This window comes from Epargyreus clarus, unplaced genomic scaffold, assembly GCF_041222505.1.
Source record: "Epargyreus clarus isolate Ecla_fem2 unplaced genomic scaffold, WU_Ecla_fem_2.2 ptg000007l, whole genome shotgun sequence".
Classification (NCBI taxonomy): domain Eukaryota; kingdom Metazoa; phylum Arthropoda; class Insecta; order Lepidoptera; family Hesperiidae; genus Epargyreus; species Epargyreus clarus.
The window spans coordinates 16,816,444-16,842,590 of NW_027332215.1; the positions used below are offsets into that span (position 1 = coordinate 16,816,444).

The window sequence follows — 26,147 nt, forward strand, 5'->3', positions numbered from 1 at the left end:
ATTGTTAGCTTACCGCGTGCGGGCTGTGGTCGTACATCTTTTTCAAGGACGGGTCCGACAAGATATTCTGAACTTTGTCGCTCCCATCCTTGCGGCTAACATGCACCGTAGAACCCTGAAATTTTGTACTTCATATTTTACTATATTCATCACAATCTATCAAATTTTAGCAAAATATTTAATAAGTCTTTATTTATTACCTTTCGACGAAACCTCATCTTCATATGTGCAAGCGTGGATTTATAAGCATACAGTAATTAAAATTATTTTAAAATATGAATAAGTACACAAATTTGCTATTTTGAGAATTAATACATTCACACCTAAGTATGACGTTACTCTATTATTACAGTATATTCAGAAGTTATAATTTTGCAACCCCAATTTTATCAAATTTATGCTAATGTCACCGACAACACAACCACTGTCTGACTATGTACTTACTTATTTACTATCTTTATTATTTATCCTAATTTCGGTTCGGATAATAGCTCATTATATTACCATAAATCTGCACAATTATAAAATTTAACTTAAAAAACTGAGTTCTATATTGCTGCAAGGTAGGTACCAAAAATATTAAGTAAAAGTTAGTTTGGGAAATACATAGGAGGGAGATCGTTAAAAATGTTGAAGTGTGACTATTCTCTGCGAATGTGTATTTTCTCCAAAATAAATTTTAAACGTTTTTGTAATTCTTGCCTGCTAGAATCGACCTGATTTTATAGGAGTTAATTCGTTTTACTACGTTTTTTTAACCTGGGGCAGTCAGCTGGCAATGAAATTATGCCAGAAGAGTTGCTAACTTAACTAACTCCTAACTAGGAGTGAATATAAATTGTGTCAAGTTCACCACACCTCGGAGCTGGTAAGCTCTGCAGACTCTGCACAAACTTGACAGTTATTTTAAGTACCTATACAAAATGACTTCGGCAACCTATAAGCTACTTATTGCTTGTAAATTATCGTACAATGGATCTAGTTATCCAGTAAAAACACAACACCTATGAATAACTTCATATTTTTTATGGTAATTTAAAAACTCGTAGACAATCAGAAAATAATTGATATCAAAATTGTGTGTTGTTTTCAATCATGCAATTATTAATAAGTATTATACTTGTATTATGACCGTCTTGGTAAAAATAGTTATAACGTAACGTCATATACCTCGATTTTAGATATACCTAGGTAGGTATATTATTAAAATTTATATTTAGTACTTAATTCTTTGTTGGCGAGTAGAGGTACCGAGCTTACCTCTCTTATACTTTATTCCTACTCTTTTAGCTATGATAGTTCAATAAGATTTATGAGTACAGTCTTTACGAATGAAATCCACCACTATGCGATATATTTTAGAATGTTAAAATAGAACACGATAAAATGTAAAATGCCTAAATCTGTGACGAACTTATAGTGTAGATGTTATATACCTTGGGCTTGACGATATTATGTCGTCGCAATCCGCGCGGATCGTCGCTCCGATGGCTTCGCAGGTCATCCAGGTCGGCCTCGGCCAGCGCTTCGTCGGTGGTCGGCAACACCGTGACTTCGCTGTCGCCGCCGCTCGGCCCGCCGCCGCGCCCGCCCTCCTGCAGCGAGAACTTGCGCGACTTGTGCGGATGGAGGTGACGCCTGGACAAAATAAAAACTGTTAACATTTTTAAAATTAGACTTTTTAATTTACAAAATAATATTGTTCTTCTACGCGTACCAATTAGTGGTAAGTGGCAACAGCCGCCCATAGGCATCTGTAGTCAATCCCATATATGATTGGAGTCTACCTGAGCTCGGCCACAAATTAGTTTTTACCCCTATAAGTATGTCTCCCTTACCCTTTAAACGAGAACACAGCAATACCTAAGTAAGTACTACTATTACTGTTATAAGGCAGAAATACCTACGTGCGGCGGTGGTGCCTCCGAATCGAACCACAAAGGGTTCTACCGACTCATATTCGAAGTAAATCGTAAATCTAAAAAGAAACCAACTGAAGTTAAATGGTCAATACTAATTCCTGAATAAAGAGGCTTCTCCCATTGAACCAGAACAGAAAAAAAATCTCCGAATAAAACAACTCCGTTTGGGGTGGTTTCAATACTAGTTCGTTGCGAAATGACCAATAATTTCAAACGATATCCTATCAGACACCAGACACGCTATTGATTGCGAATGTACCCAAGAGCAAATAGAAGGCGGTATTGGAGATTAGAAATGATCCGACATAAGTTGTATGCGTTTCCACTCGATTCGGAGTGCCAATTAGCAAATTGCATGCTATTTTCCAGTCAGAAATTGGGAATATGGTAAGTATGATATGGGAATATGGTAAGTATAAGTATGACCTATGCATGATAACAGTACTAAGAAGGGTCTATTTTAAAACACTACTCAAAATACATCGCATGTATGTAGGTTATCTCATTTTAATAATTTTGTTCCTACTGTTTAGGATAACTGATTTGAGACATACCGAAAAACATAAATTTCATATTTACCTATAAGATAATTGATAGTATTTTTTAGAAATTAGGAAGACCTTTCTTTTTCCCGTTTAATTCCTACTGGGATGGTATGGGATTCTGCTGTTATGGTTTTATGAAAATTATACCAATAACGTTAAATTTGATAGAGTAAACAAAAAAAAATATAAAAATTGTGACTTTATCATTACCTCAGTTAATCGTTAGCGGAAATTTTCAATATCATTTTTAGAAACGAAAGTTAGTAATATTTTTTGAGTGTCAACGGGTTTTAAGTATTGCGGCCCGAGGAAAGTAATTACGTCTCTCTTACCTATTGATGTCTAAGATGGAATGCCCTTAATTATTACCTACGCCTATTATAATAGGAGGAGTAGATGTGGCGCAGAGGTCACTACCAATCGAGGTCCAACCACAATAAATATTTCTGTAGAAATATTTCTATGATAACCATGAGGAAGGCGAAAGGCATAATTTTCCGCGAATATAGATAACCTCCAAACAAACGCTTCAAGGTTACTTCAGTCGTCGTGAATGTAAATCTTTTATGCATAACATTTGGGGTGGCTATAAACAATTGATTCAACCCCATGACGTTCGTGACGTGCCCTTTTAGCGAGGCATATCGAGTAAGAAAATGCAGTTGCATGATTTCCATAAGTAGAAATAACGTGTAGGTCTACTAAAATCTGAATAGCCCGCCCAAATAAATAGTCGGCGCCGCTTGAGTGTATTTTATTAAAATGTTTCTTAAGTATTCCAATTATATTATATTCTGGAATCTCTATAATTTTATATCCATATTGCAGCTTTTACTTTTTTTCACTTCAAACAAAAGGATCTGCAGATTTTGCTTTACAACGCTACCTGTATGAAACACCTGGGGTCAAGACAAATTTAAGCTACCAAAATTATAAAAATCCATCTGGCGATTTAAATGTTACGAGAATATTTAATATGTTATGCTAAAGAATATTTTATATCTACATACGAAGAAAGGAGTAAACTTACCGCTTCCTTGCAGTCGGATAATAGGTACATGAAATCGAAAATATGACAGACAAGTAAGCAAAGACAGTTTATAATTGTTTTTCTACCTTAATATACGAGTAAGTATACCTAATAATCATTAAAAATATAAACTGGGTTAATCATATACCTAAACCGCTTATAAGATTTTTACGATCTACTCATGCAAAAACATCAATCAACATAAAGGCTTCAAACAGTATATACCTAAATCATTTATTTTATGATTTTGTACAAACACTGGTTTGAGTGATTATAGAACATTTCAATAAATTTAAAATCCGTAGTAGTTAGGTATACAATTAAGTTATATATGACATCATTAAAATAGGCACTGCATACTCAATTACTGTCAGTAAATTTTATACGTAATACAGATTTTAATAACATGTTTATAAATTTGCCCTTGCTGGAGTCATAAGAAAATCTAGTTCTACATTACATCTATTATCTCATTTTAATAAGTTAATTAATCGCAATAAAACATGTATTTAGAGTAGGTACTGTAATAAATTACTCAGCAAACTAGAATATAAAAAATATGCGTTTGTATAAATATATATATTTTAAAAGTGGGACTCTACTTTGGGATTGCAAAGCGGTCGCGGGAGGACGCAAAGAATCAGTGAAAAAGTTAAACACCAACCAAATTTATCACAAAAATATAAATTTACTATGAAAATTTAACAGAATAATATATTTAACCTATAAGACGATAAATGAAACTATAAGACGAGCTATGAAACTCGTTTAAAACAGGAACAAAGCGATATTATGAAACGTCAGTAAGATGTTACATAGTAGGAGAACCGACATCATGTGTTAAATATCTTGTGCAGGTTAATTAAATCCATTCGAAAAGCGATCTGCTACGTGCTTTCATGTCAGATTTATGTTAAGCCAGGGGTTCCCAATCTTTTGTAACCCGCGGCGCAGTTACAAGTTTAATATTCTTTCACGGCGCCCTGTGCCTTGTCCTAGCTAACTATTTGAAGAAGACAGTCGAAAGAAATAGGTAACTACAATAATAGTAGTTACCTTAGGTTGATCGAAACGAATTTAAAGCACCACAATATGAAATTGTACAATACGTTATTATAAAATAATTTAAACGGAAAACAACAAGAAAGACTTGAGGATAACAAAAATAAAATACGATATTTATTCAGTCAAATCAATGTGAAGGGTGAGCTAAGTGATCTCCGCGCAGTTTTTCAAAGCGGGGAATATCACTTGACACTGCTCCGATATTTGTTCTTTATCACAGCTACATCTGAAAACCCAGCTTCACATAAATATGATGTTGCAAACGGAATGAAATTTTTTAATGCTTTGGATGTTAAATTTGGATATTCATTTTGAATCGATGACCAAAACGCCAATATTTGTGGTGTCCAATGATTAGAGGATCGACTCACGGCGCCCCTCTTTACTTTCTACGGCGCACCAGGGCGCCGCGGCGCACACTTTGGGAACCCCTGTGTTAAGCTACTGGACAGTTTGCCAGCGAAATTCCCTCCTATTATGAAAACATTGTATGGTCTTACTTAAGTCTAAATTGTGAATGTTTGAAAATCATTTACGGCAGCGGTTTAAATGTTTGTACATTTGTACCAATCTTTGATAAGTAAAGATTCTTCGCCGCCTTGGAATTGAATGAAGCCACAAAAAGGCTGATGTGTCACTTATTTATTTGAATATTTGAATTCTTGACGAATACTGCGTAATTACATAATAAATAAATAAGTATTTCAAATATTTAGGAACATTTTAGCACGGAGACGTGGCAAAACTTTTTTACGCAACTATTTCAATTGTCAAAACTGGTTACATTTTCTTTTTAGGAGTGAGTAATCTTTACTAATTTATGGTACCAATGTGAATTATTAAAGCTTTATCTAATCGTAACTGACGAGCCGCGTAGTGGAGGTGTCAGATAGACATCTGAATGATAAGCTCGGATATCTGTCTTGGTTCTGGGTGTTTGTGTATGCGTTTTATGTGTGTCCATGGTATCCACGTCACTGGGAACCCAGTGGAACTGTGAGCGTAAAAAGCGTCTTCGGTATATCGTCTAATTTAACTTATTTCTCACTTATATCTGAGTGGTTGGAATGCATTCGGTAAACGGAAAGGATATATTATTGATACTCGATCAGTAAAAGATTTACTAATAGGATGAGTAGGCTGGAGCTTAGAGCGGCAAATTTTAGGGGCGGCAAATTTATCTTGGCCAACCTTATTTCCGCCAATTTTTAATTGCCCAGCAGTGGCGGCGAAAACATTAATAATCCGTAAGTTAAACGTATTTGTTCATAATGCTAATCTATGTAGTGAAATGCAATGGGCGTCGGTCCTCTGGTCTGGACAGCTCTGAATTGCGAATTGTAAAGGTCAGTTGAGGCGGCAAAATTTGAATAGCCTGAAAATGTGTAAATCTACCACTGCAAGTAATGGCTGATTGTATTCTGGATTGTTTGATATTATTTTACAACAGTATTAAACGTAACTCCGCGGGAAAGGCAACTTGACAATCCATTTTAACGATCGGAAAATTTACCCGAACTACGTCAAACAAAAAATAATAGGAAAGGAAAACACAATGTAGAGTACATTGTTTGGATGAATGAAATGAAGGGAACATTATAGATTTTAATATTGTTTATTTCAGTGTATCAAACGTCAGCATCATCATATTATTGGATATGAGTAAAAAATCGATTACAAGATTTGATGGCAACTGTCCATAGTGTCCATCGCTATATAACTATACCATTACGTATAAAAGATTACAATATATAAATGGGATTAGGTAAACGAAAATAAATAAAGATAGGAATATTGTGTCCATAAGGTACATAATATAATTTTACAAAACAAATTAGAACCATACTTTAATCGTATGAGAGGATTGCATATATCCCGTTGCATACCTATGCTAATATCTCTCTTGCAAAACTAATAATAATCCTCATTATTCATATTTGATTGCTCATTCCAAATTAATGATTAGTTCATGTCATTCGATTATCGTGATGCGATGACCCCGCACTCACCGCTTGTGCGCCACTTCGGAGGCGCGGGAGTAAGTCACGGGCATGGTCTGCTAATGAACAAATCCTGGGTACCGAACACGAAAGCACCCTAGGGTGCTACACGGGAAATGCGTTCGCCACATGCGAACCGCTCGGAGGGCCGACGCGACTTGACTACCTTTAGTGAAACTAGGGACAATGCCAAAGTCACGGGAGTGTGTATACTATTTTTGTTGCAAACGCTCCCAGGTGACACTTCCGCACAGTGATCTACATCTAAAGTGCACTCCCAAGCCGCGAGCAAGCCAAGTTATTAATATATATATAAATGCATATACCACATGTCAACACACACAATAGCTTTATTCGATTTTCTTCTAGCTGAACGTCACAATTGTTATCTATTATTGAACATCGAATCTGTGAATAGTGAAGTCGTGTTCCGTTGAGCATAAATAGACTTGCACTTGAGTTCAACATGTGATTTAACCACACGGTAGATCAATACTAAAATATATTATGTTTCTGCTTCAACAACACAATATGTAGTTTTCTGAAGCGATTCTGGAAAAATTCGTGAGATCTACTTATGTTTAAGTGAGCTTCGTGGAATAAGTAGAAGGAGCCACTTCATAAATGTACAGAGATAAATCATCGGTCTAAAGAGAAAGGGAATTATGCATTAAGAGGAACTACTTAGTATCTAGATAACTTAACTTCCTAAGTTGTTCTCGAACATAGTTCCAGGTAAAGAACACGCCCACGATATCTCTTACTATCGTAAGAGTCGTCTAAATAGGGGCATCTAGGCTGTAGGCGGCAAAAGGGGGAACTCGAAACGCCCGGTCAAATATCTCGGGCAGGACGGCATTGACACCAGACAGTGACATGAGCGTCATGGTCATCTAGGCTGAGCCCGACGGCGGGGCAACACGCGAAAAGGGCTCCGATCGCGTTCCTTTGGAGAACCCGGATTCCCCTACCCAGAGCTGAGAAGGACCACTGGGGTAGTTTGAGGGAGACTCCCATATAACACCCCGTCGCTCACGAGAGAGTGATTTTAAAGCTTTCCCCTTCGCAAACAAAAAAAGGTAGGAAACTACTTTAGCATGTACTTTAGTAGGTACATCTTTAAATATCGACCGAAAAATAAATTATCCAACAAATTGTTATTATTACTTTTACTTTAAAACATCTGTGTCGAACGAAAATAGACTGCGGTGTATAATTTATTTCAAAGTCACATGTCTCATTTGGCATTTCCCTAGAATGTATTACAATTAGTATTGTTAGAAATAAACCGACGCCATTGACGAAAGTATTTTAAATTCAAACTCTCAATTTTATTTATACCTACTTGAATAAACAAACTCACGAATAACGTTTGTAAATTTCAAAATAACAAGACAAGGAAGGATTTTTATAATAAATAAAAAAAATATCTGAACTTACAGTTGATTTAAAAACTTATAAATGATTCGATATTAATTGGTAAGTACTACCCATGGACCAATAAATATATTTTATGAGTTTTATATAAAGTTCGTCAAATGTGTCTTGATAACTTGAGTAGGTCATTAGTTGGAACACCTCAAGGGAGTTTGCTTCAACACGTAATTAATTCAATATACTATAAACAATAACTATGCTATATTTATGGCACAATCTTGTGTGACATACATATTTTGTGACACATGTTTAGAACGAGTAGGAAAGTAACTAATTGTAACATAGCGTTAAATTCGTGGGATAATTTTGTTTAATGCTATCTTATTAAAAAGTTTATGTAAACAATAAAGATAACATATTAACCTGACTACGGAGGGTAATGTTTCAGAGCGTATACGTATGTCTCATTCCTATCTAGTCCACACGGGTTGACGGAATTTAACATATAATGCAAAAAGTAGTTTTTTTGTTCTTATTACAGGTAGGCACTAGTTATGTATAAAATTATTGTCGAAACGAATAAACTTTCAAAGAAGGGACGTCAACATAAACGTAATAACAAACAATCTCCTTCCTAAACAAAATAGATCTCGACGACAACGCTATGGGCACCAAAAATATCCTATCTCCTAAGCAAGAACTAACGATTCGCACCCACCAAATCGGTTGAGCGATGTCGGTGTATAACGTGCCACAATAAAAACAAAAAGTGTTTTTTTTAATTCATCAACAACCCATTACTGTCCCACTGCTGGGCACGGGTCTCCTCTCATAATGAGAGGTATAGGCCATAGTCCACCGCTCTGGTCAAGTGCGTATTGGTAGATGTCACATATCTTTGGGTTTTTTTTTATAAATCTCTTGATGTGCAGGTTTCCTCACGATGTTTTCCGTTTCGTTTTCACCGTTTATCAAATGATAATTAATTTCTAATACGCACATAACTTTGAAAAATCAGAGGTGCGTGCCTGAGATTTGAACCTCGGACCCCTCGATCGAGAAGCCGAGTTTCTTAACCAGGCTAGGCTTATCCACTAGGCTATCACTGTTTTTTTTTAATAAATAATCAGTAATTAATCATATATTAATTGGACAAAATGTATAATAACTTTATATTCTATTTTTATGCAAGCATAATCCTTGTGAGAGCGTGCACTAACAGTCTTACATAGAAATAATTTTTAAAATTTCAACTAACGAACACGACCGCCAGCGCAAATCCCGAGAACTCAAACAAAGTTTTAGTTTTTTATAATCTTTTGGAGAGTAAACCTTCTCTTATGACGGATTTGTTTGGCGGTCAAACATGTAGAAAAATATTTTAATTTACATCCTGACGACAAATAAACGCATTACTTACAACTTCGTCCTCAAGGATAGCAATACATCTATGGCAGAATTAAAATAGGACTTTACAAAATTGTCAAATTATTTAAAGATGCCCATCTTTGATAGTGGCACCTGCCATCAGATGGGCTGAATCCTAGTAGGCTACTTCATGATAAAAAAATCTTGTCATTGTATTCGCAAGTATTTGTCATGGTAAAACAAAATTGGGATCAAACTCTCCTATTGCAAGACTGTCTCTATAATAAGCGTAGTGAATCCACGAAAATCGACATGAATAATATGTCCCTAGCTGCTTTTAGAAAGGCTATCAAGGTATCTAAATTAAAATTAGTGTTTAATTTAATGTTTAATTTAAGAGTACTTGCCCTATATTACTTTTTTCTCTTTTTTGTTGTTTTATTTTTTAGTAGATAAAGTTTGTATATTTTATTCTCATTAACACGTTTACATCTGTATTACATTTAATGTTTAACTTTAAGTGGTCGTACATTTAGCGTATAATAATAGTTTAAAAAAATACTAAAAAAAACACGCTTTATTGCTAATCGAACTAAAAATTAGAAAATAAATTTTAATAACAAAGAGTTTAAGAGTAGAGAGTTTCAATTTAGAGAAAAAAGCGTAGGGTGCATTATACCGGGGTTCATAACTATTCTGTCATAGATAATTGCCAATAGAATGATTGTAACATTTAAAATATCAAGCACCCCATACATACATAGATACAACCCAAGCTAATAAAAGCGTGTTTAAAAGTACTCACTCGTTCCGTTCCTTTCTGCGCTCGTCGCTGGCGTCGTCCAGGATGTCGGCGGCGCGCTGGTCGCTGTCACCATCGAACTGCACGTGGCGCTCCTCTTCACGTAGTCCCTCCGCACTCGACATCTACACGCAACAATATAATAGGTAAGGAATCGGTCTATCGAATACACAAACACTTAAAAAAAACTGTTCTATTATTACGTCATATGAAAAGTGGTCACAGATGGTGGTCGAATATATTTTCTCGAGTTACGCCCGTTCTTAATAATTAATTAATGTTAACAAATATCTGCCACTTTCTACAGAATATCGAAATTTACGATTGCATATAAAGCTTGCCAAATTTTCGATCTTTAGTAGGCAAAAGTTGTTTAAAATTGATTATTGATAACAGACGTTATACGACTAGATCCCTTGTTCAGTTAATCAAAGAATGAACTAAACTAAAATCGTGATAGATGAACGGTAATGTTGCTACTAATTCTTAAACAAAATAACAAACGTAATTTTTATATTATTGTTGTTTCGTTATGGAGATCCATTGCACCATTGTATTATTATACAATTAAGCGCATATTTACCTACATGTGTACAATTTTTTAACATTATGAGGCAATCAGACATAATGACTAATGAGGTACCTAAGCAAATCACATCTTATAAAAACTCGATTACAATATGTGATTTGTAATGTACCTACGGTGGATAAAACTTGTGAAAAGCATCGCCCTTGTGAAAATGATTTAGGTACATATGTATTGATTCACAGTAACATGGTGAATAAAGCATCCACAAGGCTTTGGACGACAGCCGTACCTCATCTTTAAGTCATATTGACAGTTCGTCATTATCCATTGGAATGGTGCTGTAATAAATTGTTTCAATACGTTTGACAACGAATATTTACAGCATGTGATAGGGACACATGCTGTAAATATTCGTTGTGATAGCCTAGTGGTTAAGAAACGCGGCCTCTCGATCGAGGGGTCCGAGGTTCAAATCCCAGGCACCTCGCACCTCTGATTTTCAAATTTATGTGCGTATTAGAAATTAATTATCACTTGCTTAAACGGTGAAGGAAAACATCGTGAGGAAACCTGCATACCTGAGAGATTAAAAAAAATAATAAAAAAAAAATCTTAAAGGTATGTGAAGTCTACCAATACGCACTTGGCCAGCGCGGTGGACTATGGCCTAATCCTTCTCATTCTGAGAGGAAACCCGTGCCCAGCAGTGGGACAGTAATGGGTTGATGATGATGATGATGATGATAGGGATTTGCGTTTGTCATATTTGAAGAATATAATTCTAAGTCCGTAATAATAGTTTATCTATTTGTATATTTTCAACCTTTTGTGGTTCTACTCCGATGGACCTTCTGAATGTAAATTTTAATCCTTTCGACGTATACGAGTATAATTAGACTACGTTTACGAAGTCACTCATGCCGCATGTAAGCTTATATTCCAGCCTCCGATCTAGGTACCCACTGAATCGTTTCAAAGAGAAATTAATTGGTAATATTTTTTAACACAATTCTCTGTATTCTACTTAAGTTGTGAGACCCGTGCATAACTAGGCATGGGTCTCACAACTTAAGTAGAATACAGGCTACGTTAAAATTTAAAATTACATTTAAGTAATTAACAAAATTATAAGCTATCAAAAATATTTAAATTCCACAGAATTTTTATTATTTTGATTAGATTCCCGTAAAAAGTTATAAATTAAAAAGGTAAACGGTGGCTCCCTATTAAACTTCCCGGCTTCCCGATCAAAGCCGACATGCGCAGTTAAGTGGTGCAAAAACGCGAAATCGAAGAAAAAGTGCGGAGAAATATCGTTTAATTCGTAAATAATCTAATAAACTATTTTTTTTTTAATATTTTTCAACCACAAAAATAGACAGTATTAGGAGTAAGTAATCTTTACTAATCTATGGTTCAAATGCACAAATCCCGCTAAATAGAAAACCGATTAATTTGAATAATACATCGTTAATTTCATTTCATTATTTACATGAACTGGCGCAGTGGGAAATCAAAAGCCTACAATTACCTACTACATACATTAATAATGCCCTAACTTCCAAGGTATTGATACTACCGCGACACCTATTACTGTCTGCTTAACAGTAGTGGTTAGCGCTGCTGTGTTCTGGTTTGAACAGTGGTAAGGTAGATACCTCTCAGTCACCTCTCTCTTATTTTGGCACGCCGTACAGCCCAAACGGCTTTACGGTTTTTAACATATGAGATGCCTTCAGATTCGTCGAAATAGCGGGAGTCATATAGGCTACATTTTTAAGTAGTTGAATATTTTGTTACTAGTCCGTCTTTTTTGATTCGGATTGACTTTTTTCTTTATCTTTATGATTCATAATTATATCGTTAACTAGCTTTTACCCGCGGCTTCCCTCGCATTCAGGGGTATCTGGGGACTTTTTTTGGGATAAAAAGTACCCTACGTCTTATTCTGAATTGGAACGTTGTCAGACACGTTTGTCTACAAAATTTTATGACTATCGGTTATCACCATGATACTACTTAGTTAGAATTAGAACACAAGGCTGTATGCCTATTTTAGTAGTAGTTTGTTCCCTTTATCTTCATAGACATTACCCGTTTTTGAAAATTAGCGATCGCCATCCGCTCGGCACACAAAAATCTATTTTCGCGCCATTACTGTAACGAGTTCTTCGGTGGACTACCTACTAGGTTTAACAAAAATGAAACCGAATACTCCGTATTCGGTTTCACGGTAAATATAGTACTCGGACCATCTCTATTTTTAGGCATTCTAGTTTTCAATAAACTCTACAGATTTGATTATGAACTGAACAGACACGCTATTCCTTACCTCCTTTGAATTCGATCATGATCTTAGGTACGGTGAAATATAAGTACTTGAATATAATATTTTATAATTCAATATATACCTGTGTATTGGACGTGGGACCAACAGGTCCCCTCGCAGGGGAGCTCGCTGTAGAATCTGAAAGCAATATATATTTCAAGCAACTATTTCTGATCTTAATTGAAAGTTTTAGATACATGAATTCACAGACATATACGTAAGTGGCAGTGATAGCCTAGTGGTTAAGAAACTCGGCCTCTCGATCGAGGGGTCCGAGGTTCAAATCCCAGGCACGCCTGATTTTTCAAAGTTATGTGCGTATTAGAAATTAATTATCATTTGCTAAACGGTGAAGGAAAACATCGTGAGGAAACCTGCATACCTGAGAGATTTATAAAAAAATAATAATCTCAAAAGTATGTGAAGTCTACCAATACGCACTTGGCCAGCGCGGTGGACTATGGCCTAATCCTTCTCATTCTGAGAGGAGACCCGTGCCCAGCAGTGGGACAGTAATGGGTTGATGATGATGATGATAAGTGCATTGTCGTTGTCTAGCTGTCTGTAATGCGAACTCTCACGCTGAGAGTTCTTGGTTTAAATCCTAGATAAGCATCTCGCTTGGAGTTACGAAGTTATGTGCATATTAAAAATTAATGCACAATTGCTTCAACGGTGTACGAGTAAATCGCGACGGAACCTATGCAATCTACCTTATAGCTTATAGAAAAGTTTTCCAAGGAGAGTAAAGTTTACCAATGCGCACTTTGACAACTTCATTCTGAGAAGGGCATGGGGTCTAGAAGCCAAAGAAGTTGTTCTACTAAATCAGAAAGCTTTAAATGTAACTGTCGTTATGATTTTAATAGGAGACGTACTTTTTAAACTTGTTTTAAAATTTTCATAAAACATCCAACATTCAAACATTTTATGGTAAACTAAAGCTGAAACCGTTATTTCAGCTGATTCCAATACCGAACAGTTCTAAAACATAATGATGTATAGAAACCCATGAAGGTGGTAGAACCCTTTCTACCACCCGCGACACCTATTTCTGCCTCATAACATCAATGTTAAGCGCTGCAGTGTTCTGGTTTGAAGGGTGTGGTAAGGGAGACATACTTATCCGAGGCTTTCCAGCTTAGTTCTCAGGAGTAGCGGCGCATCTGTGGCGCACCTTAGGTAGGAATATGTAATCCTATCTTGGGTTGATAATAGTTCATTGGCGGCAGTAGCCATTTACCATCAGGTGGAACTGAATGTTCGTCAGCTACTCCCATATTATATAAAAGAAGAATGCATACCTTGAGCAATGTGTTCATCGTAAGTAGGTGGTTGCTGTGGCAGCGGTGCATGCGCGTCGCGGACGGGGTCGCCGGAGACCAGCAGCTTCGGGGGCGGGGACCCCTCGCTCCACACCACCCGCTCCATCTCGTCGTCGAGTCTCAATTCGTCTTCGCCTTGCCCCTGTGAAGAACATGGATGGTATAATAGCAGTAAACGAGCTGACAGTCCACCGGCTGTTAAGCGATCATTCATACTTATTTACGGCAGAGATTTCGCTGCAAATAAAACAAGGTGTGCTCCCATCGCTTTTGTAGTCTAAAAATACATATTAGTCCATAAATAGTACTATTATTCCTCTGTCCACTGAAATCCATTGCAAATAATTGTTGATGGATCATTTTGCACTTTTGAGTTCACTTTAATCCTTGATCCATGGTTTTATATAAACTGTATTTTGTAGAACTAACGCTTGCCTCTTTCATAACGATTTTTCAAACACTATAAAATACGCAACATATTTAAGACATTATTCGAATTTGGCAAGCCCAAACTTATTGATAAATCTCAACCCGCGTAGTAGAGTATTTGTAGTACCGAACTTAGTACCTACACCGGTACAGTAGTTACATACCGGTTTACATGTGCAAAGGGCTCCGGGGGTTCGAACCAGCTGGACAGCCCTTAACAATGAATCAGTATAGTATACTTATTATCAGATCGGGGTTTAGTTGATTCTGTTGATACCTACTTGCTTTTATGTGTGGTCATTCACAAACATAATAATCATTCACAAACAGTAGTGAAATCGTTATCATTCACAAACACTAGTAAAATATTTAAGTCAAGTCGTAGTTATTGTAGACCGTATAAGAGCTTATAATAATTATTATAATAAGACAAATCTTCGGTTTCCTTATTACACAGCAGTCTTTCAAAACAATTGAATAGAAGGCCTAGGCTATATTATCAGTATCAGTTGTAAACCTGAAGATGACAGAGATCAAACTACTGTTGCCCAAGATTTGCATTAGGCACAAGTAAAGCTAATAAAGTATTTAATTAAAATCTGAAACAATATTTCCTTGTGATATAAACTCTAATAAGCAGTGATAGCGTAGTGGTTGAAATACAGCCTCTCAGTTGGTGCTGCGGGGTTCGAATCTCATTTAGTTTTGGCAGGCTATGACCTAAAGCTCTCTCACTCTGAGAGCTTTGCCCAGTAATGAGATGACGACAAAGTCATTACAATTAAAATTACATGCATAATGATGTTTGAAATCGTATTACAGCCACGATAGTGGAAACAAGATAAATTCATATAGTGATATGAAGTGAAATGTCTCAAGTTTGCCTATACCTAGGTAGGTATATAGGCAAACTTGTGCAATTTAAATGACATTAAATATTTATTTGTTCTGTAATTCTCAGTTAGACCAACACAAATGAAGTCAATAGAAACTGCGAATGTAGGTGAAATTAAATCAGATTCCTACAATTCAACCCAAGTACTATTTACAAGTGAAGTCAAATAAGATGTTGAAGGAAACTGTTGAAGTATCTGATTTCACAAGAACATTTCCTCTGCATGCTACTTACAAGTTACAAGCATATATCTTTTATTAGACTGTTCTCGTGTTCCTAATATTTGTTCTCTATCTTTAACACATGACTCATTTGACAATGCCAAGGGAGTTATGTGTGATCACGTTGGACGTACTTTTTAAGGTTCCGTATCCAAAAAGTAAAAACGGAACCCTATTATTAAACCTTGTCTGTCTGCCTACAAGTCGGTCACAGGACTCTATCTCCAGAAGCGCAATAGATAGATACTTGAAATTATATAGAACATTTATAAGAGTGGCTGTTATGACGGTAAATACTAAAAATAAAAAAATTAATAAAAATGGGGGTAACCATAATGGAAACCGCTGATTTTTTACTTTTTTCGCTTTATCTATCAAACCCTACTAGGTACACAATTCAAATTTTACAATATATGTAGGAATAACTGTCCCAATACTGGGCACAGATCTCCTCTCAGAAAGGGTTGAAGTCTACCTACAGGTACGCACCACCCTTCAAACACCATGAGAACATAATTACTACAGCATATATTTCTTAGAGAAATGAAAAAAAAAAAACATATTAAATGTTTTTTCTATGTCTCCAATTCTGGATCTACCGTAAACACAGTACACGCACCAGCCAGATTTAGTATAATCGTAATACAAACTCTGAAGTAGAAAAAGGCCAAGCGGCTGCCTAAAGTATCGCGAACAAAATAAAATAAGACTTCTCTTTGATATAAGTATATTGAATACAAATATTATGTGGACGTAGGTAGAGAGTGAGTACCAATTAACATTCGTCCAATTTTTTCCATATTTAACGTGAGTAACGTACCTAACGTTGTGTATAAAGGGTACAAAACTGTTATGGAGAAATTCGAGAGCTCTTAATTTAACGTGAAATTTTATCCTGCAGATTTTTTAAAACTTCCAATAAATCGAGCGGCCCACACTTTATGAAATCTGCAATTGACCGGTGATTCGTGAATTGCATTGACGGCGCACGTTCCATGACTCCATTAGTGGCCCATCCGTACATTTACACCCCTATCTTTAATCCTTGTTGAATCGAATAAGCTCAGACATATAAGAATTCAACTGGTAAAGTTTAAATACCCTTATAATAACCACCCTGGTGGCATATCGATCGCTATGGTGATCTGCTGTACGGAAAGTTTCGTATTAGATTCTTAGTTAAACTGACAAGAAACTTATTTATTTTATGCATTCAAAATTCATGGAGTCGTAAAATACGTTTTAAATAGATAAGAGACAGTTATTCTTTACAAAGTGACACAATAACACGTGATACAAGTTTCCATTGTACAACCGCTAAGCCCGTGACAAAGAGACTGGTTCCACACGTAAGGGTTCTAGCAGACTTGTTTTAATCTTCAGAAGATAAAAATAACGGTAGCAATTTGTTGATTATTTTCTAGTAGTCGGAAATACACTAACAATCCTGAAATACCATTTACAATTTTGTGCTGTTGCCAAATTTCACGACGTGATGAGAATTTTTCAATCGGTGATTATGTAGGTATAAGTACCTACATAATCACCGATTGAAAAGTTCTCACAATATAAAATAAATGTAACCGGCAACAAATTACCGATTTCCGCTAGGAACAGCCAAATATTTCTCTCTAATTAATCGTATTAACAAAGCCATTACGCAATAAATAGCAACAACTGAAAAAGAAACATGTCTTCGAAGTCTGAATTACAGAAAGCTCATATCTACTTTGATGGAATCGAGCTTAAGTGCGTCGCGAAATAGGTTATTAAAGAGAAAATAAAAAAATAAAGTACCTTAGCATAACTTTTATGTATACGTGTTCAAATACGTTATTCCTATGAAAAGTAATAGTTTTAAAAATTCGAAATACGTAATTTATAATTCCAGTAGAATATAGAATTCCTCGCCTTTTAAGGGATCCATACCCAAAGGGTAATAACGGAACCCTACTACTAAGCCTTCGCTGTCTGACCGTTTGTCTGCCTATCACAGGGTTCTATCTCTTGGACCGTAATAGATAGAGACTTCAAATATTTACAGAGAATATATAGGTGAGCGCTATAATAATATAGTAGTAACAATAAATACTAAAAATAAAACAGCTTGAAAACAAAAAGGGGGTTCTTACAAGAAACCGCTAAACGGAGAAAAGTTTTAAGATTTTAAATTGATCGACAGGTGTCTATGATCTCAGAAGCCATCTAACTAAATAGACGTCATTTCCAACTTCTATTACATAAATGTAAATTCTTCTTTAAATTCGGCTAAAAACAAAAAAAAAATGGATTACAGCTTAACCGGATTGACGGTAGGTGACTGCCGGTCTGCAGATTCCTAAGACGTAATCACTAAAACACCGATAAGAGATAAGTACCTACCTACGTGACTGTTTTGGGAAATGATGCGTGCTGGTGCTGACTGAAGGCTTCCTAGATTTAAGATACGAGTACACATATACAAATAAAAATTAAGTGTCCGATAGCATTTCTTAAAGCGGCTACCTGTAATTTTTGCACGATACGTTTCAAATATGAAGTATTATTTGAACCATTCTGTCTCTTATATGGACCGCTTTTGATCGGATTTACACTCAGGAATAAAGGGCTTTGTAGACGTAAAGGATTTTTTCATTTGAAAAACCATCCACAGGGGCGAATTCATGCAATGCCACCGAGGCGGGGCTGTCAATAAAAATAGTAAACCAAAAAACGAATATAACAATAGATATAGGACCAATAGAGAAACTGCATTGTTGGCTTTATTACTTGCATAGTTGCATTTCTCTCTCATACGCACTTAATTGGATATATGATTCGTGGAATGTTTTTATTTCCGAGGTATTTCCAGCGCATCCCATTTCGTGGATGGATTAGTTTTTAGCCGGACACAACTATGAACGAGTAATATTCGCTCGATAACGCATTTGGGAGTTACATGTATTTATAGTAACATAGCGATAGTAATATCTAATACCAGATTGTAACCTATTTTCATGCACTCACTCACAACTCTATTCAGGTATGTATTTCAGAGGGTTGCCATGTTTTAACGAGTTGGTGGATGTTTAATCCATCGAAAGTATCAAAACGCACGAAGTTACCAACAAGTTTTTAAGTTTCTTACTAATAATAATAACTGGGACCATGTAACTTCACGTGTACTTTTATGACACGGAAATGTTCATGGAAATCTCCTACTAGCGCTCACATATTTATTTATGCGCAGTTGACAAGAGTCATTTCATTTAAGTGATTGGTTGCTGACAGTTACTATAGACTGGTAGGTCAGGAGAAACCTTCGTGACTATTTATATCAGCACTTAGATGTCCATTATTGGACATGCGCTACCCATGAAAAGGGAGGGACTGTATAATAATAAATATGAACCAATTAAGTGTTATTCATTAAATTCCTACTGAATTAGTAGAGTCTGAAGAGAGCAATTTATTTCAGAAAATAATCATAATAAGAAAATAATAAATAAATAATCCTACACATTTCAGAAAATGTGTAGGATTATTTATTTATTATTTTCTTATCGTGTTTAATCATATAATAGCTACCTACGGCATTGACGGGAATAGAAACACAATAAGGCACTCCATGTACCTATCTTAAAGCAAAAAAGCAACATAAAAGTATTGAAAATTTGAAGAATCAGATATAAAAAGACGCCGCAATTGAGTGGGGTGGACAAGGTGACGGAGGTCAGGGCCGGGCAGGAATGCGCGCTGGCAAACTCCCTGTACCGTCCGTGTTACACGTTATGTTAATTACTTTGTCACGTGTCTTTGTTGACATAGCGGAAAGTCACCATTGAATTTTTTCTTGGCAAAGATAATAATGAAAAATCTACAGTGCATGGAGAATAAGACTTTACAACTTTTCATTGTGACAAACTAATCATGCTCCTATAAGAACTTAAGCGAAATCGTTTTAGTCCAAGTCGTTCAGAAATATCCAGGCTACTCGAATATTAGAACTTCAAAGAAAAATATATATTTTTCCTTTACCGCCAGTGAATTCCAAAAATAGACTTACTCGAGTTATTACGTCGTTCAATACTCTAAAAATAATTCTAAGGGAACGTCGCGAGAAAATCTATATGCTTGTGAGTTCTCTCTAGTATTGTGAAAGATGTGTAGACTTCACACATCAACCTGCTTATAAGGCATAATCGCCTATTTTTATATTATGTAAGTCATCGATAAAGCCGCAGTCCTAGCTATAGAATCGTATCACTGTTTCGGTTTTATTCAAATTTAAGTAAGGCTCCTGTTTGGGTTCATTTACGGAATATCATGGATCACTAAACTCAGTTAATTAACTTGTTCGTTAGTTATGATTTAACATCAAAACCCCACACATGATGTATGATATTAACTCACCTAACTTTATTGAATTAAAAATTGACAGTGAGGAGTTTGCTACACTTTTGACACGTCTAAGCCCGATAATTTAAATCATTGAAGGACTTGGAAAAAGTTTAGTCTTATCTGTTTTATCTCAATAAGTATCTGTCTTGGCCTTTAGCGTGGATTTTAATCCAAGGAACACCTACTGTTCTTTTTATATGCTTTTATTTATAAGAAAATGAGTCTGATATAAAAACGCAAGTATTTAAATTATTAGGGGTTAAATTATTTTTAACTTTTAGTTCTTTTTAACAAGTAATAAAAGCTTGTTTTTAGAAAGTTTTTTTTTCTTTTAATTTTATACGTAAATACGTGCGTTTGGGAAATTAATTATGATTGGTTTTAAGGATAAAGTAGAATGACATGAGAAACCTACATCGAGAGTCCTTCGTATTGGTTTCAAAAAGTTGTAAAATGTTAGTTGCAAGCCATTTTATATATCACAGGTAGAAAAGGATTAGAACATTGAGCACTTTGTGGTTCGATTCCGGAAGCACCGCCACTCCCGTTTCTGCTTCATAATAGCAACGTTCAGCGCGGCCGCGTTCTGGTTTGAAGGGTGTTCTAAGGGAGATATACCTAACGCATATGTGATCAAGTTCTGAAAGGACTCTAATGTTTTACAGGGTTGGTAACATACGTCAATGAGCGGTAGTGGTCACTTACCATCAGGTGGGCTGCATTCTTGTTTGCTATGTTTGGATATTTTAATAAAGGAGGACTGTGCCAATAATAAAGGAGTGATAGCCTAGTGTTTAAGAAAGTCGGCCTCTTGAGCTAGGCATCCGATGTTCAAATCCCAGGCACGCACGGCGCACCTTGATTTTTTAAAGTTTGCGTATTAAAAATTATTATCACTTGCTTAAACGACGAAGGAAAACATCGTGAGGAAACCTGCGTACCTAAGAAATCTTTAAAAAAAGGTTTCAAGTTTACCAATTCGCACTTGGCCAGCGCGGTGGACTATGGCCTAATCCTTCTCATTCTGAGAGGACACCCGTGCACAGCAGTGGAACAGTAATGGGTTGATGATGACGAATATGCCAATAATAGAATGTGAATTGGTGGAAACAAGGCAGAAGAGGCCGATCAGTATTGAATATTATCAAACCAATAACCTCTGATTTACTAGATACTATTAACAATCAGATCCAACAACAACAACATCCAACTCCTGACCACATGCAACGTTGCTTAACTTTGTAGTTTGATTATGATGTATGCAAAGCGCGGAACTATTCGCGCTCATGTGAAGTTTACACATTCGATCAATTGTGTCGACGTTGACTTTAACGTTTATCATTGTGAGAGACTCTTCCCAGTGGCACAGGAAATAGGTTACGGGTTATAATGATAAGAGATAGCGCTGACAAATCATATCAAATAAATAGTGCCGCATACTTTGATCGTTGTGTTCATTGTGTTGTACCTTTCACGACGTTTGTATTGCAAAAAAAGTACATCGCCGAACACTGAATATTCGTCGGCACTGAACACGCTCGTTGCATTACGAGATATAGATTAGCTATAATAGTGTAACTATTACACTATTAAACAAAACAAATTTATATAAATATCTCAGATTTTGTTTTATTTCCATCACTAGTTACCACACATGTTGAACTATTCTGGTTGCGGTAGTAAATACAATCGATACCTTATTTTTATTTTTTATTTGTAGTTTATTCTTATGTCATAACTGCGGGCGAACCTAGGAAAATATAGAGCAATAGGCTATCTTTGACACACAAAAAATCAAATATATGTCATGTCAATGGTTTTTTGGAAGATATAAATTATTTTTCGATAATGTATTTTTAGGAGACCGATGAGGTCTCAAACGCACCAAATGCTAGGTTAGTTGCGAGATCTTTTTGGTCCCCAAAGCACCAGTTAAAATTTCTTTGAAAATGATGACGCAGGCAACGTGTTAAGCCTATGAAGTGATGTTTTCTATTTGGGTTTTTTATCAAATAAGCGCCATGAATATCGCTATACAAGTACAATTTATTAACGTATCAAAACTGCAGCCTAATATTTTTAGACGACTGAAAATTAACCATGTGAAAGTTGCGCTAGTTTTGAAGATTGTGTTTTTAATCTAAAAAGGCAAAAAACATGCAATTCTGTTTGCACACAGACTTAACAATTATAATATCGCCGAAAATAAGAATGTACTTATATATTCCCATAGATTAGGTTATTCCAAATGAACAGGTAAGATCTGATTGTGATGATGGTGAGTTTTAAATGGAATACGTTAAAAAACATGCAGTAGAATTTCGTGTGTACTAAGCTTTAATAAATTAAAAGTTATTAAAATTAAAAATATTTTTTTAAATTACATTTATAAATAATAATTTGTGTGTTATATCCCGTAAAGGTTGTTTGGGCATTGTACAGCGGTACATTATGTGATCGCATCTGTAGGGAAGCAACAAGATGTAGCCCTTTGCAAGCATTTTCCGTTTCCGGTACAATCTATTTATAGGCAACATGCTCTAGATTGGTAATTAATGATACTATATATTCGCTGTTATAATTTAATTCTGAATAAAGTGTAATAATTCTTTAAGTAGTTTTTTTTTTAATATTTTTAATAAGTATCCCAGCGTCGATTATTTGTGCAATATGATTTTATTTAAAATTGTGGATTAGTAAAGTTTATACTTTTATTTTTACTAATTTATTCAGTGCATGCTGAAGTTATAATATAAATTTCAGGGGGACAAAAACTGAATATTTATTTAACTTACCAGATGCCAAACATGATATTTAAATGACGCACAAAAGTTTTATAACAGTTTAGATAACCAAGAACTGCAAAACACGCAAAACTAATATTCACTGTTCAAAAACTGTCACGTTAAGAAAGTTCAAAAAAGTTGGATGAAATCACAACTCAAAATAAATTAAAAAGTTAATAAAATATCCGATGTGAAGGAGTTGATTTCGAAGGATTTTTTTATTTTTCGATTTCTCAATAGATTAGCAGGTTGCACCCGTCTACGCAAAGGTACTACCCAGACTGGAGGGCGCGCTACGCCGCGTGACTGCGACGCGCGCCTTAACGCCACTGCCGCGGCGAGGCCTCGCTCTGTGCTGATTTCACCCAGTTTTTATCCCTGAAACATTTTCCGTCAACCCACTACTGTCCCTCTGGTGGGCACCGGTTAAGACCTCGGTGTACCGCGCTGATCAAATGCGGATTGTTAAACATTTCTTGGGAACTTAACAACTTAAGACACACAGCCTTGAGATTTTATCATCGAGATTTTTTTAAACAGAGAGTAGGTCTTTACGCGATATTGTCCTTCGTCGCTTAAGCGAGTGATAATTAATTTTAATGCGCTAGTAATTTTAAAAAGTCAATTAAACGATCAAATTTGATTTGATCAAAAGTACCATCACCCGTTATTACGCCTCATTCTATCCAAATTTCTTTTACAAATATCGAAATTTGACCATGTCCAGCATGAAGTAATTTTAAAACGTCGATTTTTGGCTGTCAAAACATTGGATAGACTGATTGTTAATAACGAGCGTACGGTATCACTGCTTATTCATAAATCGTTTGCGTCCTTCAATCTTCCAGCTGAAATTAAAAACGCGTGTATACGCTGCAACCCCGAAATCCGAGACTAATGGAGTTACCGATGTCCGAGCTATGAGCTATGAGCTATGAACTATGATATGTCTGAATTTTCGAGATATTGCGCAAAACTATTGTAGATCGTATTAAATATTTCATAATCGTACATCATTAACAAACTATAAACTTAAGTGACGCTACGCGGAAAATTTACTGCAATTTTACCCATAATTGATATAGCACTAGTATGCGTCCAAGTAATATCATTTATAAATGGAATTTAGTAAGTATTTATGCCTTGTGAAATGAAAAAGTTGCATTATAATTTTTATCAAATATTTTTTATAAGATTGAAGTACCACACACTTGCGGTCTCCCTTTCTTTTTTGTTTACGAGGGGGAAACCTTCAAAAGGTACCAGACGACGTGGGTGCGACGCCGGGTTATGTGGGATTTTGACCGCACTAAACCCCCCTCCCCATCCCTCTCCCGGTGGCCGTCCTCAACGCTTGTTGGAGAACTCCGGGATCTCCGAGGGAACACAACCGGAGTCCTCCAACAGCGATGCCCCGATCGGGCTCTGCACTGGGGGAGCACTTTTGGCTCCTCCCACAATACCTGGTGTTTACGACGGTATGCGACCACACATACCGTCGTCCTTCCCGGGGTTGCTTGCTGGACGGTTCGAGCTCCCACTCTTGCCGCCTGCAACCCCCGAAGGCCCCTTTTAGTCGCCTCTTACGACAGGCAGGGGATACCGTAGCCCTATTCTATTCCCGAGACTACAGTGACAACTTGCGGTCTACCTAATGGTAAGTGGTCACTGTCGCCGATAGACATTTATAGCCAACTTCATACAGAACAAGGTAACCTAAAGCCGATCACAGGCGACCACTACTTAGGACCAAGGCCACCCCCCAAAGGACACCTCCTCCCACCGAAACGCAATAAAATGCTTCACGTTAGAAATAGCTGTAGTGGTAGTAACTCATTGATGAAACCATAATCGTTTTATGTTATAATTTTTTTTTGTAGTATAAGAGTAGCAGACGAGCATGCAGTCCACCTGATGGTAAGTGGCTACTGCCGCCCATGGATATCTGTAATTAACCCCAGATAGGATTAGATAACCTACCTGAGGTCGGCCACAGACGCGCCGCTACCCCTGAGCACTAAGCTGGAACGCCTCGGAAAAGTCTGTCTCCCTTACCACACCCTCCAAACCGGAACACAGCTGCGCCTAACACTGCTGTTATAAGGTAGAAATAGGTGTGGCGGTGGTGCCGCCGGAGTCGAACCACAAAGGGTTCTACCACCTTCAAATATAAATGTAAATGTTAATATAATACATAATAGTTACAATTAATAATTTGATTTCTATCAAAAAACTATCAAATTAATGACGGAAATGTATATGTATGGTAACTTTATTCGTAGTTACTTTATACAAAACGCTCTCGTAGTAGGTATGTGTCTAGAAAGGCTTCCGCGCTAACTTAATTTTGGTTATCTTATTCCTCACTTAATCCACTCAAGTTCATTATTAAACAAGTATTCGGACTATCTGGATCGTTACAACAATATTACTACACGATTATCTATAATTTCCCTATTTACAATAGCATTCAAAAGTTATGAGAGAAAAGTATATACGTTAGTATGTCATATTATTTTCTTTTAAACGCGGGCGAAGCCGCGGGCAAAAACTAGTTTTATTATAATCTAATAATAGTCTTGTAAGTCAATTCGCGTAGCACAGCGCTCACATTTTGTCGGTGCTTCTAGGTTTGATTCCTGTCAAGATAGACATGAAAATAATACAATAAGATTAATTTTCTGGATCTCAACATTTGTATGCGTTTTCTTATAACAAATTACATATAGGTATCTATACTAGACTTAGGGCAAAAATTGTTATGGCGAATGACCAGTGTTTATACAATTTGTCGTAGTACCTGGATATTATTTGTTTAATCACTTTACATCGTTAATCGCAGTTATAAAATTCTCAGGTGTTCATTTCTGTAATAACACTGCAATACAGCACAATATAGTGTATCAATCTCATAAATACCACATGGGTGTCCTTAAGATGGATTTAAGACTTTACGGTGTATTTGTAACTTTTCAGCTTGTTTTTAAACATCATTAAACAATAAATTCAATGTCAATCGACACATTTATTTTATCATGAACACTTATTCAGCCTTTATCCATGTGAAAATTCTGTTATAAATAGATTACATCAGCATTTAATTAAACGTAAAGCTGTATACCCACTAGCGAGCCGTAACTATAA

At 36.1% G+C, this 26,147-nt stretch overlaps 1 protein-coding gene across 4 annotated transcripts in view; it reads right to left on the reverse strand.

Moving 5' to 3' along the window:
• The window catches only part of Ae2 (anion exchange protein Ae2), a 105,068-nt gene that overhangs the window by 15,914 nt on the left and 63,007 nt on the right, over positions 1-26,147 (reverse strand). For 2 of the 4 annotated variants that reach the window (XM_073074876.1, XM_073074879.1), the window contains exons 3-7: positions 14,272-14,434; positions 13,050-13,105; positions 10,113-10,234; positions 1,437-1,638; positions 14-115 (exon numbers count right to left, since the gene is read on the reverse strand). In XM_073074876.1, coding sequence (XP_072930977.1) covers positions 14-115; positions 1,437-1,638; positions 10,113-10,234; positions 13,050-13,105; positions 14,272-14,434 — 645 coding nt within the window. Of the gene's footprint in view, positions 1-13; positions 116-1,436; positions 1,639-6,571; positions 6,728-10,112; positions 10,235-13,049; positions 13,106-14,271; positions 14,435-23,012; positions 23,135-26,147 lie in introns of those variants that run through there. The other 2 variants (XM_073074877.1, XM_073074880.1) reach the window with 2 other exon arrangements.